At 41.7% G+C, this 18,174-nt stretch overlaps 1 protein-coding gene across 11 annotated transcripts in view; it reads left to right on the forward strand.

Moving 5' to 3' along the window:
• The window catches only part of PPFIA2 (PTPRF interacting protein alpha 2), a 619,912-nt gene that overhangs the window by 364,811 nt on the left and 236,927 nt on the right, over window positions 1-18,174 (forward strand). For all 11 annotated transcript variants that reach the window (XM_073327625.1, XM_073327626.1, XM_073327628.1 and 8 more), the window contains one exon: window positions 13,103-13,267. In XM_073327625.1, coding sequence (XP_073183726.1) covers window positions 13,103-13,267 — 165 coding nt within the window. The remainder of the gene's footprint in view (window positions 1-13,102; window positions 13,268-18,174) is intronic.

Raw genomic sequence — 18,174 nt, forward strand, 5'->3', positions numbered from 1 at the left:
CTTGTTTTAACTTTATACTATTTCACAGAATTGTAGAATATCAGGGTTGGAAGGGATCTCAGGAGGTCATCTAGTCCAACCCCCTGCTCAAAGCAGGACCAATCCCCAACTAAATCATCCCAGCCAGGGCTTTGTCAAGCCTGACCTTAAAAACTTCTACGGAAGGAGATTCCACCACCTCCCTAGGTAACGAATTCCAGTGTTTCACTACCCTCCTAGTGAAAGTTTTTCTTAATATCCAACCTAAATCTCCCCCACTGCAACTTGAGACCATTACTCCTCGTTCTATCATCTGCTACCACTGAGAACAGTCTAGAGCCATCCTCTTTGGAACCCCCTTTCAGGTAGTTGAAAGCAGCTATCAAATCCCCCTTCATTCTTCTCTTCCACAGACGAAACAATCCCGTTCCCTCAGCCTCTCCCCATAAGTCATGTGTTCCAGGCCCCTAATCATTTTTGTTGCCCTCCGCTGGAGGCTTTCCCATTTTTTCACATCCTTCTTGTAGTGTGGGGCCCAAAACTTCACACAGTACTCCACATGAGGCCTCACCAATGTCGAATTGAGGGGAACGATCACGTCCCTCGATCTGCTGGCAATGCCCCTACTTATACATCCCCAAATGCCATTGGCCTTCTTGGCAACAAGGGCACACTGTTGACTCATATCCAGCTTCTCGTCCACTGTAACCCCTAGGTCCTTTTCTGCACAACTGCTGCCTAGCCATTCGGTCCCTAGTCTGTAGCTGTGTATGGGATTCTTCTGTCCTAAGTGCAGGACGCTGCACTTGTCCTTATTGAACCTCATCAGATTTCTTTTGGCCCAATCCTCTAATTTGTCTAGGGCCCTCTGTATCCTATCCCTACCCTCCAGTGTATCTACCTCTCCTCCCAGTTTAGTGTCATCTGCAAATTTGCTGAGGGTGCAATCCACACCATCCTCTGGATCTTAATGAAGATATTGAAGAAAACCGGCCCAAGGACCGACCCCTGGGGCACTCCACTTGATACTGGCTGCCAACTAGACATGGAGCCATTGATCACTACTCGTTGAGCTCAACAATGTAGCTAGCTTTCTATTCACCTTATAGTCCATTCATCCAGCCCATACTTCTTTAACTTGCTGGCATTAATACTGTAGGAGACGGTGTCAAAAGCTTTGCTAACGTCAAGTAACACCACGTCCACTGCTTTTCCCTCATCCACAGAGCCAGTTATCTTGTCATAGAAAGCAATTAGATAGGCATGACTTGCCCTTGGTGAATCCATGCTGACTGTTCCTGATCACTTTATTCTCCTCTAAGTGCTTCAGAATTGATCCCTTGAGGACCTGCTCCATGATTTTTTCAGGGACTGAGGTGAGGCTGACTGGCCTGTAGTTCCCAGGATCCTCCTTCTTCCCTTTTTAAAAGATGGGCACTACATTAGCCTTTTTCCAGTCGTCCAGGACTTCCCCCGATCGCCATGAGTTTTCAAAGATAATGGCCAATGGCTCTGCAATCACATCTGCCAACTCCTTTAGCACTCTCGGATGCAGCACATCCAGCCCCATGGACTTGTGCTTGTCCAGCTTTTCTAAATAATCCCGAACCACTTCTTTCTCCACAGAGGGCTGGTCACCTCCTCCCCATGCTGTGCTGCCCAGTGCAGTAGTCTGGGAACTGACCTTGTTCGTGAAGACAGAGGCAAAAAAAGCATTGAGTACTTCAGCTTTTTCCACATCCTGTGTCATTAGGTGGCCTCCCTCATTCAGTAAGGAGCGCACACTTTCCTTGACTTTCTTCTTGTTGCTAACATACCTGAAGAAACCCTTCTTGTTACTCTCTTGCTAGCTGCAACTCCAGGTGTGATTTGGCCTTCCTGATTTTGCTCGGGCATGCCCGAGCAATATTTTTACACTCTTCCCTGGTCATTTGTGCAATCTTCCACTTCTTGTAAGCTTCTTTTTTGTGTTTAAGATCAGCAAGGTTTTCACTGTTAAGCCAAGCTGGTCGCCTGCCATACTTACTATTCTTTCTACACATCGGGATGGTTTGTCCCTGTAACCTCAATAAGGATTCTTTAAAATACAGCCAGCTCTCCTGGACTCCTTTCCCCCTCCTGTTTTTTTCCCAGGGGATCCTGCCCATCAATTCCCTGTGGTTGTCAAAGTCTGCTTTTCTGAAGTCCAGGGTCCGTATTCTGCTGCTCTCCTTTCTTCCCTGTGTCAGGATCCTGAACTCGACCATCTCATGGTCACTGCCTCCCAGGTTCCCATCCACTTCTGCTTCCCCTACTAATCCTTCCCGGTTTGTGAGCAGCAGGTCAAGAAGAGCTCTGCCCCTAGCTGGTTCCTCCAGCACTTGCACCAGGAAATTGTCCCCTGCACTTTCCAAAAACTTCCTGGATTCTCTGTGCACTGCTGTATTGCTCTCCCAGCAGATATCAGGGTGATTGAAGTCCCCCAAGAGAACCAGGGCCTGTGATCTAGTAACTTCCATTAGTTGCTGGAAGAAAGCTTCCTCCAGCTCATCCCTCTGGTCCGGTGGTCATGGTGGGAGTCTGCTATAGACATCACCCTTGTTGCTCACACTTCTAAACTTAATCCAGAGACTCTCAGGTTTTTCTGCAGTTTCATACCGGAGCTCTGAGCAGTCATATTGCTCTCTTATACACAATGCAACTCCCCCACCTTTTCTGCCCTGCCTGTCCTTCCTGAACAGTTTATATCCATCCATGACAGTACTCCAGTCATGCGAGTTATCCCACCAAGTCTCTGTTATTCCAATCACATCATCTTTCCTTGACTGTGCCAGGACTTCCAGTTCTTCCTGCTTGTTTCCCAGGCTTCTTGCATTTGTGTATAGGCACTTGAGAACTTCCTGTTTGTCCTGCTTTCTTAGTATGAGGCAGGAACCCTCCCCTCTCGCGCTCTCCTGCTCATGCTTCCTCCCAGTATCCCACGTCTCCACTTACCTCAGGGCTTTGGTCTCCTTCCCCCGGTGAACCTAGTTGTTTAAAGCCCTCCTCACTAGGTTAGCCAGTCTGCTTGAAGAGAGGGAAAAGCATCTTCGTGTTAGGTGGAACCCTTCTCTGCCTAGCACTCCTCCTTCTTGGAACACCATCCCATGGTCAAAGAATCCAAAGCTTTCTCTCAGACACCACCTGCGTAACCATATGCTGACTTCCACGATTCGACGGTCTCTACCCAGGCCTTTTCCTTCCACGGGGAGGATGGATGAGAACACCACTTGTGCCTCAAACTCCTTTATCCATCTTCCCAGAGCCACATAGCATGCTCAAGGTCATTCTTGGCAGTATCATTGGTGCCCACATGGGGAAGCAGGAAGGGGTAGCGATCCGAGGGCTTGATGAGTCTCAGCAGCCTCTCCGTCACATCATGAATCCTAGCTCCTGGCAAGCAACGGACTTCTCGGTTTTCCCAGTCAGGGCGGCAGGAGTTGTAGTGACTACTCAGAGAAGCCGGCAAGATGTAAGCCTCAGTGGGCACCCCCCAGGCAAACTCTCTCTGTTAGCCTCTCTGCTGTTCGCCACTCAGCTGGTTTGCAGCTGACTGGCTTTTTATAACAGTCAGGCCCACTCAAGGCCCACTCACCTGGAACAAAGAACTCCCAATTCACACTTTTCAAACAACCACTCAAGCACACGGTCAAACTGTCTCCACAACAGACACTCAGATACTCACCAACACAGCCTCCCTAATGCAGCCCTTAGCATACCTCCTCTCAGACAGATCCCAGGCAAACTCCCTCTGTTAGTCTCTCTGCTGTTTGCCGCTCAGCTGGTTCACATTTCCTTCTGTGCTATGTTTAAAATATGTATTGGTTATTGAAATTTGTGCTTTGGAATCAAAGTTAATTTCTATGGCAGACAGATAACTCTAAGGATCTTGGGTCAAGAGACAAACCCATAAGAATGTCTTTTCTAGACCAGAACACCTCCCTCATGTATAAATACCAGATACAGATTACCTTATCTCAAAAAGACACACCATTTAAAACATTCATGTTTTTTTTAAGAGACTTGACTGTGAAAATGAATATAGTGTTGTGTTTTCAGAGCAATAAATCTAAGTAAACCCACACAAAGAATCCATTTCACAGGTATTGTCCCAAAAGACCATTCTTGTCTGCCACATTGTTCAATATAGTCTTTTAGACATCCTGATCCACAATAATTTATACATTACATTTAATACAATGGACTCCAAAGATACCTTAACTTAATTCAATTTTTTTCAAGGTTATAGCAGGAAATTGCCATATCTATCACAGTAGTATTCCTTGGTAAACTTTGTAATGTGTTGGTCTTCCATCCTAATAGGTTTGTACCAAGAAAGCCACCGAAACCAAACCAGTACTAATAGGGGTGGTTGTTGGCTTCCACTATGAATTCCACTATGAATATCATTGCTGATCTTGTCTTGTCACCTAATATGGAGCAATTGACGAAGATAATTGAAAATGTCAGTTTTCCACTTTTCAGCCTCTCTCAGCACCCATGTTTCACTGCCCATATTACAGATCTTCACAGAGGACACAGAAGGGCTCAAAACATTGCACAGTTGCCTGCTATATGAGCGTCTACATCTTTTGAGCATCTTCCAGGACTGCCTAGGACGCTTCCCAAGTATTTGAAAATTGCCATGTACACAACATCAATAGATACATGGCATGGTTTCCTATTTCCACATGAGTTTGGCCAGGCTGTGTTCTGTCACCATCGTTGAATATTGGCATTGATCGGCTGATGGAAAAGCTTCAGGGGGCAGCTGGTGGTGGTGTTTAGCAGAACACCATTCTGCTTCAATATCTCCAATATGCAGATGACATTGTCTAGTTGGCTCTGTTTAGTGAATGGCTGATGGCCAATCTGGTCTGATTATGAATCCATATACAACTATCTCCCTGGTCATTGCCGTCAACAAGCCTGCAACTCCAGACTACAACCAGTTTAGTATTAACCTGCCCAGAAGGGACATCAAGGAGATGGTAACTAATTTATATACTATACTACAACAATAAGATCAGAACTCATTGTATTAGCTTTTTATGATGCTTTCAAAGAGTATATACCTCAGTATCTTTAGGTTAATGGTCTTTCCTGGCCAATATCAAACAAGTAGTCATCTGCAACTAAAGATTAAGGGCTGGTATTTTCATAAAAAAAACTTTTGCTATATGTTAGGCCTTTGTGATTTACTATAAAATAATCATATTTAGGACAATTTCAGTAGGATTCAGATATTTAGAAAATGCTGGGACACACATTGATAAAATGATTATTTGAATATAAATGTAACAACATAGGGTAGGAAGTACCTAAGTGATTCAGAAGAGCAAGTCTCATTGACTAACTTTCAATAGGAATTGCACTCCTAAATCACAAAGTTGCTTTCGAAAATCTGGTCCCACCCATATTAAACACATTTGCCAAATCAAATAAAAAAGCAAGATGCATGAGGAGTTGCTTCAGGCAGAGAGTGTGTGTTTTAGTGCTATTTAATCTAACCAATTACATAGCTGCCAGCTTTTCAGAACAAAAGCTGTTGAAAATATACGTGAAATGCTTTGTACAATTCTTCTTGAGCAGAAGGATGGGGAAATGTACTCTTTCCTGATTTAATGTGAATAGTTAAACTAGTATTAGATCATTGCTTTGAAACAATCAACCAACCTCACTTTAATAAAATTAATAAAATTAATAAATAACTTTATTTTCTTTCTTTCCCTGAACTCTACTTTCTCTTGAGATATCTTTCCTTCTGTCTTATTCAGGATCCATGTTTCTTCAAGGTGTATTTTTTCATCCTCTTCACCCCATCCATTTTCCTCCACCACTATTTTTTTCCCTACATTTCCTTTACTTCTAGTTTTCTATACCTCTGCCCACTTTCCCCCAGTTTTTCTCTCTTGATTTCCCCCTTGAGTCCTCCGTCTCTCATCCCGTTGCTCAAAGTGTGTATTATTCTGTTGCTGTTTTGACAATTTTCTAAAATGGCCTATTGGAATTAAAGAGAAATATTCTGTAAATAAATATTAGAGAGATTTTTTTAATTTACTAAAGCCCAGCTCCTGCAAAGCCTACAACCTGTGAGTAACCCCATTGATTTTAGTGTACTGACTAAAGCCTCAAACCTTCAAAACACATTCACGTGTTCAAATTTATGCAGTTAATGGGCCAGCTCATAGTGCATAAAACAACTGTACATTTGGCTAAGCTCAGTCCACTTGTCATTGCTGACATATGTAAATGAGTAGGTTTCCTGGTTAAGGCCCTAATTCAGCTAACTTTACGCATGTATTTCTGTTCCATGAAAATCGAGCACATGCATCAGTGCCTTGCTGATAATGTCTTAATTGTCTACACAATATATGAAGAAAATTATGGAAATCCTAGAAATGCCCTCTCCATACATGTGGCTTTTGTTTTTATTAAACTTTTAAAAAGGTGTTCAATTCATTCTTAAACAGGTGGGGTTGGGATTTGTTTGTTTGTTTTTTAAAAACAGCAAAGACATCTTTTCACTTTGTGGTCACCAGAACTCAGGATTTTTAAACACACCATGGTAATTCAACTTGCTTGCTAACACTGTGGGGTTTAAAGTGTAGCTCTACCAGCAATAGATAATAATGAATTCCATCCTGGGGAATCTTATGACACACAAATCATAAGAGTACAGTTCATTTGTACATTTTTTAATTCATTATAATGCATTGGAAAAAAATGGTTTTTCCAATAGAAAAATCTTAGCAACAATTTGATACTTTGCCTGGATAAATTCAGACAGTTTGCTGCAGAACTCTATTTTCTTTTTCTTTCTTTTTTTTTTTTTTTTTTGCCATGCAGCTATCCCAATGGCAGTTCTAATGTCGGCACAGCATGACACAGTGTGAAAGAGCAGGCTGTCTGCAGCACCTCATGACACTGATTAAAGTGAACCATTAATTATCATTTTTAAAAAATTCAAAAGCTGTTCTTAACAGACCTGGTATGCTGTGATTCTAAGACCACCTCTTTTGCAAAACTGTTGTGACATCAAATTTTACTGGATTCTGCTGACATGTGCTTCAGGAATGTAATCGTATAGATCTTCATGTATGGTATTGTTTGAATGAAGTAACAAGATATCTAGGGTTGCCAACTTTCTACTCGCACAAAACCGAACACCCTTGCCCCGCCTCTGCCCTGCTCCTCCGAGGCCCCGCCCATGCCATGCCCCTTATCAGAGGCCCCGCCCCCACTCACTCCATCCCCCCTATTCCTCTGTCGCTCGCTCTCCTCACCTTCCCTCATTTTAATTAGGCTGGCTAAGGGGGTTGAGGGCTCCAGCTGAGGGCACATGCTCTGGGTTAGGGCCAGGGATGATGGGTTTGGAGTGCAAGAGGGGGCCCTGGACTGGGAGTGGGGGTGGAGCTGAGGTGTGTTTGGAGTATGGGAGGGGGCTCTGGGCTGGGGGTGCCATTTCTGGCATGAAGCTGTAAAAGTGGGGTTCAGGGTGTGGGAGGGCACTCTGGGCTGGGGCTGAGGGGTTTGGGCATGGGAAAGGGTGAGGGGTGCAGGCTCCAGGCGGCGCTAACCTCAAGCAGCTCCCAGAAGCAGCAGCATGTCCCCCTTCTGGCTCCTCTGCGGCAACATGGCCACCTGGTTCTCTGCACTGCCTCATTGCAGGCACCGCCCCTGCACCTCCCATTGGTTCCCTGGCTGCACCTATGCATTGGAGCCGGAGTGGGGACATGCCACTGCTTCTGGGAGCTATGCGGAGCCATGGCAGACAGGGAAGCTACCTTAGCCTTGCTGCGCTGCTGACCACACTTTTTACCTCCCAGACAGCAGTGCTGACTGGAGCTGCCAGGCTCCCTTTTCAACTGGGTGTTCCAGCTGAAAACCGGACACCCAGCAACCCTACAGGTATCATTGTGCACAATGGAACATGGGATAAATTTTCCTGAGCCTTCATTGATTCACAATAAAATATGTGTTACAGATATGGCATGTTTTCTGATTAAGGAGACATCTGGGGAAGATACGATGTGGTTAACTGGTTTGATTCTCACCACACACTAATATTGAAAATATTATTAGAAACAAAAGGCTTCTGTTCACATTGTTGTATATTTCTGCTTTGAAAATTGATTATACTTAGTTGAAAATTTGTGGCCACGTTTTCAAAAGACCTCAGAAAACAGCTTACATCATCAAGTAATCAAGAGCTGTCCTCCCATTTAGGCTCCTACATGAAGTGGCCTGCTCCATGGTTGGTGGCAGACCATTTTTAAAATGGGCACGTCATGCAGCTGCCTAAGTTGGAGCTGAGCTTTCTTAAAAATGTGGCCTCCAGTTGTGGGCACTGAGCTCTTTTGAAAATGTGGCCTTTGATTTTAAGCTTTTTGTTAATGGATTAACATATTTTGTTTTTACTGCCATACAAATGTTCACATGAAATAAAACAAAACACTGAATGCTTGTTTACTTCCTAAAGCTACAAGAAAGGGAAAAAATGGATATGGAGAAAAAATTAAGCTTTTACATTTGCTCTACAGTATTCTCAGGGAAAACTCAGACAAGCTGATGGGTTCACCCCCCCCCCCCAACTAGTTTTCGTTACCTATTATCAAATATGGCTAATAATCGTATGAAAGTTCAGCTTTTTGAAGTGTTAGAAGAGTGAACAATATTAAAGATGGTTGACATTTTGAATTGTTGAATGTACTTGAAATGGAACTCGTATAATTGGTTTGATTACAAATCTGAATATCCACTTTAACAGCCATGGAAAAAAACGCTGCAGTCTGAGCTCTGAACCAGGAAGTATATAATTCTTATACATTAGACTCTATTTTTGCAATTTAGGGCCATTATAAAAGATTTTAAGCAGAGGATCATTAACATGACAATTTGCTACACCTCTGCTGCCTACCTGGATATGTAGCAGTTGGTTCAAAACATATTCCTTAAGAAGAAATCAACAAGTAGCCATTTATAAATGTAAATGGAGCTTCAGATTTGTCTCTAACTGAAAATCAAAAGACAAAAACACCTGATATATTGAAGGAAAAGAAAAGTGGTCAAGAAACAATGTAGAGCTCGCACTCCAGTTTAGATTCTCTCTTCACTTGTTCAGGTGACTATAGGTTTCTAGTGGAACAACAGAGGTTCACAACATAGGAAGAAGTGGGCCAGCTGGCTGAAGATTAGTATTGGAATTTTTCAGGAATATAAACCTAGAGGTGAAAAATCTAGGCCCACTGTGAAATTTAGCCATGTGGTCATGCTAAAACACTTTGCAGAACCACCATACCCCAGAAAAAGCTGAGGCGCATTCTTGTGCCTAGGGATAAATAGAACAGGCAATCCTTACAGTATCCTGAAGACAAATACTATAATTTACCTCCCCTAATCATACCCTAAATATCCCTTGCCCCCCATGAACATCTACAATATCTATCTTAGGTAGATATGTGGTCCCTATTGCCATGGTATCTGAGCACTTTGCACTCCTTTTCAATATTTATATTCACATCCCCTTTTTTACAGATAGGAAACTGAGGCACTAAGCTGCTAAATGACTTGCCCAGGGCCACACAGGAAGTCTGTAGTGGAGCAGAAAATTGAACCCCCATTCTACCCATGGTCCAGGCTAGTACTCTAACCATTGGATGATCCTTTGGGGGTGTCATTTAATAAGGCCTTCAAGTCAGTCAACTTAACCCTGCCATAATCATCATCTTCATAAATTGTGCGAGGGGGGGAAATATGGGACTCTCAGTAGGGAGTCGATTTCTATTGAAAAGCATAATTAAACTCCCTGTTAAGCCACCAGAGAATGTGCACATGTCCTCTTGAGCATTCATGTGACTAGCAGTCTGGAAAATGGCAGTGTTCAGAGTGAATTTCCAGAAAAATGAACAACTATTAGCTGAAACCCTTCCATAAGCAATGCAGTAAGAACAGATGTTGAATGTTTGCAAGGAGTATATAATTCCCCATGGTTCTGTCAACACTTGCCTATGATGTCAGTTTATTTCTCTTTATATGACAAAATATGCAAAAGAATATTTTTCACAGGTACATTAATTTAACAGATTTTATGATTAAGTGTGAGGGTATTTGAATAGTTATCGGTCTCTTAAATGTCATTTTCTATTCATTCAAATACTAGGGGGTTGGGTCGTTGTTGTTTTTGGTTTTTTACTATTATACATATTTAATCTTTAATGTTACCTTTAAGTTAAGGTTCTAGTTAACTAAATATTTGTGTAATAACTGTGAAATGTAGGGTCTGCCTGACCAACCTGATTGCCTTCTATGATGAGATAACTGGTTCTGTGGTTATGGGGAAAGCGGTAGATGGGATATATCGTGACCTTAGCAAAGCTTTTGATATGGTCTCCCACAGTATTCTTGCCAGCAAGTTAAAAAGGTATGGATTGGATGTATGGACTATAAAGGTGGATCGAAAGCTGGCTAGATTGTCAAGCTTGATGTCTAGTTAGCAACCGGTATCAAGCAGAGTGTCCTAGGGGTCGGTCCTGGGGCTGGTTTTGTTCAAAATCTTTATCAAGGATTTGGATGATGGGATGAATTGCACCCTCAGCAAGTTCGCAGATGACACAAAGCTCGGGGGAGAGGCAGAGACACCTGGAGTATTGCGTCTCATTTTGGTGTCCCCCCCCCCCCCCGCAGAAGGGACAAATTGGAGAGAATCCAGCGGACGGCAACGAAAATGATTAGGGGGTTGGGGCACATGATTTACACGGAGAAGCTGAGGGAACTGGGGTTATTTAGTCTGCATAAGAAAAGAGTGAGGGGGTGATCTGATTGCAGCCTTCAACTACCTGAAGGGGGGTTCCAAAGAGGAACTAGGCTGTTCTCAGTGGTGGAGCTAGGCTGTCCTCAGTGGTGGCAGATGACAGAATAAGGAGTAATGGTCTCAAGTTGCAGTGGGGGCAGGGGTGGGGGGGATATCTAGGTTGGATATTGGGAAACAATTTCACTAGGAGGGTGGTGAAGCACTGGAATGGGTTACCTAGGGAGGTGGTAGATCTCCATCCGTAAAGGTTTTTTAAGGCCCTTGCTTGACAAAGCCCTGGCTGGGATGATTTAGTTGGGGTTGGTCCTGCTTTGAGCAGGAGGTTGGACTAGATACCTCCTGAGGTCTCTTCCAATCCTAATCTTCTATGATTGGGTCAGATTGTTGAGACTCCAGTAAAGTGGTGCAGCAATGAAGAGTCACTGGCCTAGGAAGAAGCATGGCCTGGAGATGCTCTAATTTAGGCCCACATTTAAGAAAGCAGTGCTTTAGCGTGGCCCCTCATCAACCTTTGCTGGGTGGGGCTCCAAACCCATTTGCATCTTAAAGCTGCTTGCCAAAGCTGTCACAAAAAGCCTGCATTTGCCTTCCCTCAACTTGTGTTACATCAGCCAGGGACCCAGTATAGCAGTGGTGGGCAACCTGTGGTCCATCAGGGTAATTCGCTTGTGGGCCGAGAGACAGTTTGTTTACATTGACCGTCAGCAGGCACAGGTGCCTGTAGCTCCCACTGGCTGTGGTTCGCCATTTCCAGTCAATGGGAGCTGTGGGAAGCGGTGGCCAGCAACTCCCTGCGACCTGCACTGCTTTCTGCGGAGCCCATTGGCTGGGAACAGTGAACCACAGCCACTGGGAGCTGTGGGCGGCCATGCCTTCAGACAATCAATGTAAACAAACTGTCTTGTGGCCCACCAGCGAATTACCTTGATGGGCTGCGTGCGGCCCACGGGTTGCCCACCATTGCAGTGGAACAAGCTCATGCACGTCTTTTCATGTGGATTGCTTTTGTTAATCTGCTCTCTTAATTCCAGAATGGCAAAACATGTTCTTTTTCTTCAGCTGTGTGGTATTGCTAAAGTTCTTTATATATTAACCTCATGTAATCTTACATATGTGTTTGGTAAATGGTTGTAAACTACTGGCAGGATGCAAGCAGGACGTGTTTTTAAAGTACAGTAATGGTAAACATGAGTCATTCCCCTTTTATTAAGGATACCATAAATTCAGTATAGTTACATTGCCATTATAGTTCAATTATGCTTATGAGTTAGTGATAACAGGTATGACAAAAGCATAAGACTGCAAAGTTAACTACATGACTGAGAATAAATATATGCAAACATATATGTAGTAAATAGATGTGTTCTAATAGTAGATGTATAAAGAACCACATCAAAGGAGTAATAAGTAAATCAGTCATGTAACTTTTAAGCTTTCAGTTATATGAATTAGATATAATTGCATATTGAAAAGGAATACTATTGTGATTACTGTAATTAAAGTATTCTTATTATACAGTATGACTCTTGAAGGTAGCCATTCTCTTTTAATATAAATAAAACTAACCACTTGCATGCTCAGATCCTACCACGATAACACTGGTATACCTTATATTGAAAATCTATTTTTAAATCACCAAAAAGAGGTCTGTAAAAATATTATTCTAGTATTTTCTTCAGCTGAATGTAGGCTAGAAATCAAAGAATGTATTTAGCAACATTTGTGGACATTTCACATTCCATAACTAAACAGTGAATATTTTAGAGCTTGCCATATTAACATGCACCATTAGCTATGCAACATGCATTTAGAATAAATACAGTGTTTTAAAACTTTAATGAAAATACATTGCTTGTTTTTGCATTCTCTGTTAATGCAGTTTTAGTAGAAATGAAACAAATTACAATTAGGTGACTGATTTTCAGGCATTAATTATAGACTGCACTAGTTGGTTAGCTATATTAGTTGTTTTTGTTATTAACATTCCATTAATTACTGTGACTAAAAAAAAATCAATTAAATACATTAAGTGGATTTTAGACAGGCAACAATAAATCTAAGAGCAATTTTGTTGTTTTCAAATGTGCACAGCAGTTTAAGAAGATCTGAATAAAATTCATTTTCTTGTGTGTTCTGACTTGGAGTCAGGGAATGCTGGCAGTATCTTTAAGAGAGTCCTCAGCTAGGGAGGTTGCCAAGCCCATGTCATTTGGTAGTGTGCAGTTTGTAATTGTAATGCTTCTGACCTTTAGGTACAAATGAATGATGTCCCTTTATGTTTAAACCCAACAGCTGTTACTGGAGCATTTGGAGTGCCTTGTTTCAAGACATGAAAGGTCTCTGAGGATGACGGTAGTGAAACGGCAAGCACAGTCCCCCTCAGGAGTTTCAAGTGAAGTTGAAGTTCTCAAAGCACTGAAATCTTTGTTTGAGCACCATAAGGCTTTGGATGAAAAGGTACAGTATGGAAAGAAGCTTACTCAGCAGGTTATCTCCTTGCTTTACCACACTTACGATACAGCAGAGCAGCAGTATTGTTTCTCAGTTCTTGGAGTGTACTGTACATACTGAGAGTAGCATATCCAAAGAAAATCTTTGACAAGGCATGACTAACAACTGAAACGTTCATATTTCATTTCTTAGCTTCATTCTGGGGGCGGTTAGTAAGGATTTTACATAAAAATTAGATCATAACTTATTTGTGGCCACTAGTAATTTGTTATAAAACAGTCCATGAAAGTTACATCACTGGCATAAACACCTCTCTCCATTTAGCATGGAGCAAACATATCTCTCACACATGGAGATGCTAGTCTATGTTGTGTATTTCAAGAAGCAAGTGATTACTGAGAAAATATGGGCATCTCAAATTGCAATTCCCTGCAGAGGAATTGTGAATAAAGAGGTAGCAACATCAGTTCTCTCTCCTAACTAGACATTAGTACTTGACTTTTTAAAAAAAGCTTACTACGTGTAATAAAGGTTTTGATCTGGAATGTAGCACTCTGAATGCCAGGGAATTTTTATAGTATTCATTGTACAGATTTCTTAAATGTAATTGTACACCTGTTTTTGTGTAAGTCCCGCAAGAGTTTGAAAATACTCACCACAAATTAATATTTGAGGAGCAGTAGTCCACAAAACTTTATGAATACATTAGTTATATTCAAAGAATAGAATGTTTTTTCATTGTTATTAGAAGTGTCGAACATTGCAGGTTAGGTCTCTTCATATTGGATTTGACTAGCAGGTGTTATGTTACGTGAAAGTCACCTGCACATATTTAAAGTCTAGCCTAAAGTGTATCTGTGTTTAGCAAGCAAGGAGTGATATTTTTTTAAGGTAAACATTTTTAACATGAATTTTAAGGAAGTTTATATAGATGTATTGGTGTATGTATGTATATCAATATGTAGTAGCTTCTCTTAGCTGTTAGGTTTAGTGAGCTTTTGACTAGCATAATTTGCATAAACAAGTATTGTCAGTAATATCCTTTGGAGATTAGTAGGGTTTATGATATTTAAAAGGCTGAAAAAAATATAAGCAGAGGATTTCTGCCACATAGTAGTTTTTAGCATTTAGTTGAATAATAAACAAGTCCTGAGAACTGCCATAGTTTACCACCATATATACTATTTACAGAAATTCAGCAAACACATATGTCAGAGATTTTATGAGGTTAATATATAAAGAGCTTTAGCAATATGATGCAACTGAAGAAAAAAAGGGGGGGGGGGCTTATTTTGGGTTTAAATTGCAGCACGGGTGGTGTCAAGGTTCCTTCCCCACTCTGAACTCTAGGGTACAAATGTGGGGACCTGCATGAAAACCTCCTAAACTTACTTTTACCAGCTTAGGTTAAAACTTCCCCAAGGTACAAACTATTTTTTACCCTCTGCCCTTGGACTTCCACTGTCACCACCAAACTTCATCTGGGTTCCTGAGAAAACATAGTTTGGACACATCTTTCCCCCCAAAATCCTCCCAACCCTTGCACCCCACTTCCTGGGGAAGGTTTGGTAAAAATCCTCACCAATTTGCATAGGTGACCACAGACCCAAACCCTTGGATCTTAGAACAATGAAAAAGCATTCAGTTTCCTTACAAGAAGACTTTTAATAGAAGTAAAAAAGAATCCCCCCTGTAAAATCAGGATGGTAAATACCTTACAGGGTAATTAGATTCAAAACATAGAGAATCCCTCTAAGCAAAACCTTAAGTTACAAAAGACACACAGACAGGAATATTCATTCTATTCAGCACAGCTATTTTCTCAGCCATTTAAAGAAATCATAATCTAACACATATCTAGCTAGATTACTTACTAAGTTCTAAGACTCCATTCCTATTCTGTCCCTGGCAAAAGCATCACACAGACAGACTCTTTGTTTCTCTCCCTCCTCCCAGCTTTTGAAAGTATCTTGTCTCTTCATTGGTCATTTTGGTCAGGTGCCAGCGAGGTTACCTTTAGCTTCTTAACCCTTTACAGGTGAGAGGAGTTTTCCTCTGGCCAGGAGGGATTTTAAAGGGGTTTAACCTTCCCTTTATTTTTATGGCAGGTGGTTTAAGTTGGACATTAGGAAAAACTTCTTAACTGTCAGAGTAGGATAAGCACTGGAATAAATTGCCTAGGGAGGTTGTGGAATCTCTATCGTTGGAGATTTTTAAGAGCAGGTTAGACAAACACCCATCTGGGGTGGTCTAGATAACACTTAGTCCTGCCTTTAGTGCAAGGAACTGGACTAGAAGACTTCTCAAGGGCTCTTCCAGTCCTACAATTCTATGATTCCAGACCCTATCCCTAGAAGCTAGAACTATCCCCTTTCCAAGGGTATAATGCTTCTAATTCCACCTAGTCAGGGCTGCAAGTTAACTGAATTTAAGGTCATGGCATTTTAATGTATAGAAAAGGCGTGACTTGCCTATAGCTGAATCTTACCAATTTTGGGCCTTGGACAGGTCTAATTGGGGGTGGAGGGGAGAATTTCACATTTGGGGTAGAGAAAAAGGAAAGTTTTGTAACAGACTTTTTTTATTATTATTATTATTTTTTTAAAAGAATGGTGGCTGCTTGAAGCTATTCAGAGCAGAGTTATGGAACATTTGGATTTGTCTACATGGGACATTAGTGTGTGGTAACCCAGAGTGTAAATCTACACCGTGTAAATCTACAGCCCACTAGCTTGCCATGCAATAACATCCTGTGTTGACCCTGCTATACTGCACTAACAGTTTGACATCACACTGTGATATACTCCCATTTCAGAAGTCCTGCAGAACATTTAGTGCACTGTAGCAGGGTTCACTGGGTGAGTTAGTGTGCAGCAAACTAGTGATCTGTAAATTCAAACCCTGATTTGTCACACATTAACTTGCCTTGCAGAGAAGCCCTTAGAATAGTTTAGGAGAGAACAGATTGAAAAATGGTATTACTGTACTGTGGGAAATTCTGATATTTTGACAGTTGTTTTAATCCCAAATAGGATGAAAAGTTGAAATATCAAAACTTTTCACAGAATGAAAATGTCAGAAAAATTCACTTTGGAACTGTTTCATTTCAACATCAAAACAAAACATTTAAACATTCTTAAAAATGAAACGTTTCATTTCAATTTGTTGACCTAAGATGAAATTTTTTGTCCCGTGATGAACCATGGTTGCTCAGCCACAGATTGAGATTGTGGTGAATCATTGGAGATTTAGTCTGGCTCAGAAGCTGGGTCCATAAGAGAGAATGGTGGCATGAGGTTTCCTCAGTTACAACTCCCATGGGGTACTATTGTAGCTCAGAGGGATGCATAATGTTAACCTGAAACAAAAGGTTTCATTTTGTTTTTCCTGGCAGAAAATTCTGCTGAAAGCTGTCTTTTCCCATGGAAAATTCAGATTTAGATAAAACCTTATTTTACAATTTACAGCAGCTCTGATTAGGAGGAGGTAGATTAGAAGGTAAAGAGGCAGTGAGGGAGCCAAAGGTATATGAAAAATGTATCACATGGGTTTTTTCACATGGGTATTACCTCCATATATGTTGGTTGTATGTGCAGGTCTCTATCTATAGATATAGACCGATATAAAATACCAAGCCAGTTTCTCTGGTTTGGCCAAGGTATGCTTGGTAAAACATTAAAGGGAGAGTATAAAGGTGACAATAAGCTACTTCTACCATGTGCCCCGTATCCTGTATTGTCCTATTACCATATTTCTTGCCAAAGAAAGTTAGAGCTGAAGGCCATTCTGTCTTCCACTGGCTGCCCACAGCTCCAAATGGCTTTTACAACACTTAGATATGTGTGTAACATCCCAGCTCAAGTAATCTGTGATTGAACCTGTACACCTGTATCTAAAATCATGAGCCTCTATCGTTTGAGGTGAAGGGCTAAGCTAATTATTTCTAAGGCAATAGGAGACCTATAAACCTCCATCTGTGTTCTAACCACTAGCACAGTTTTGTTATGGGTTACAGAGGGACGGACCAGCCATACCCTTTTTTCCCCCTCCACACTCCCTGCAATGGAGCAACACAAACCAGCTGGGCAATACCAGCGAATATGGCCCAGTCTCGCCTCTTCAATATATAGTCTTGTGCAACAGAGGGGAGAATCTGACCTTTGGACATTCAAATTGGTTTTATTTTGCAGGGAGAATGTTGGCCAGAAAACACAAAGTTATTCCAAATGCTTTTGAGAAAGTATGACAGGGTCTTTGCCCAAGGAGACTGGCCTTAGTTTTCTGACCAAAAATCCTAACCAGATGTGTGTATTCTGCCTAATTGAAAATTTTCCTTTGTAATATCAACTCTCACACTAACTTACAACACTAAAATACTGTTGTATCGTGTTTCAACAGATTCTGTCACAGTAGTGTGGTTGTGTTTCACTGGTGGGGGCAATGATTCCTACCTACACAGTATAACAGCCACTGCAGTGGAGTCATTGCTGTAATGGGATTTGATGCAAAGCCACACAGTATTTTAAGAAGGGAAAGTGGGGGGGGGCGGCAATTAAAATTGAAAAAGGAGATTTTTTTTCCAGCTAGACATACTATAAATATCTAAGTAGAAATTCTGGGTCGGGCATCAAGGCTGATAACACCCTTTTGTGGAAGTTGCCTTGGGATAACTACAAGTGGTCAGGGTCTGAGTTTTGCTTGTCATCTCAGAGGCGGCAATTGCAACAACACAGTATCCCCATGCATCATGCTGGGGCTTTAACTTCACTTACTCAGAGAGAACAATGCTAATGCCATTGTCATTGCTACTGACCATGTCCCCAAGAACAGCTGACGCAGCATCTGGCTATTACTTCGAGGGTCTCCATTCCACGTAGTGTACTCACTAAAGGCCTGATACTGCTATACTGAAC

The sequence above is a fragment of the Lepidochelys kempii genome, chromosome 1, assembly GCF_965140265.1.
Source record: "Lepidochelys kempii isolate rLepKem1 chromosome 1, rLepKem1.hap2, whole genome shotgun sequence".
Taxonomy (NCBI): Eukaryota; Metazoa; Chordata; order Testudines; family Cheloniidae; genus Lepidochelys; species Lepidochelys kempii.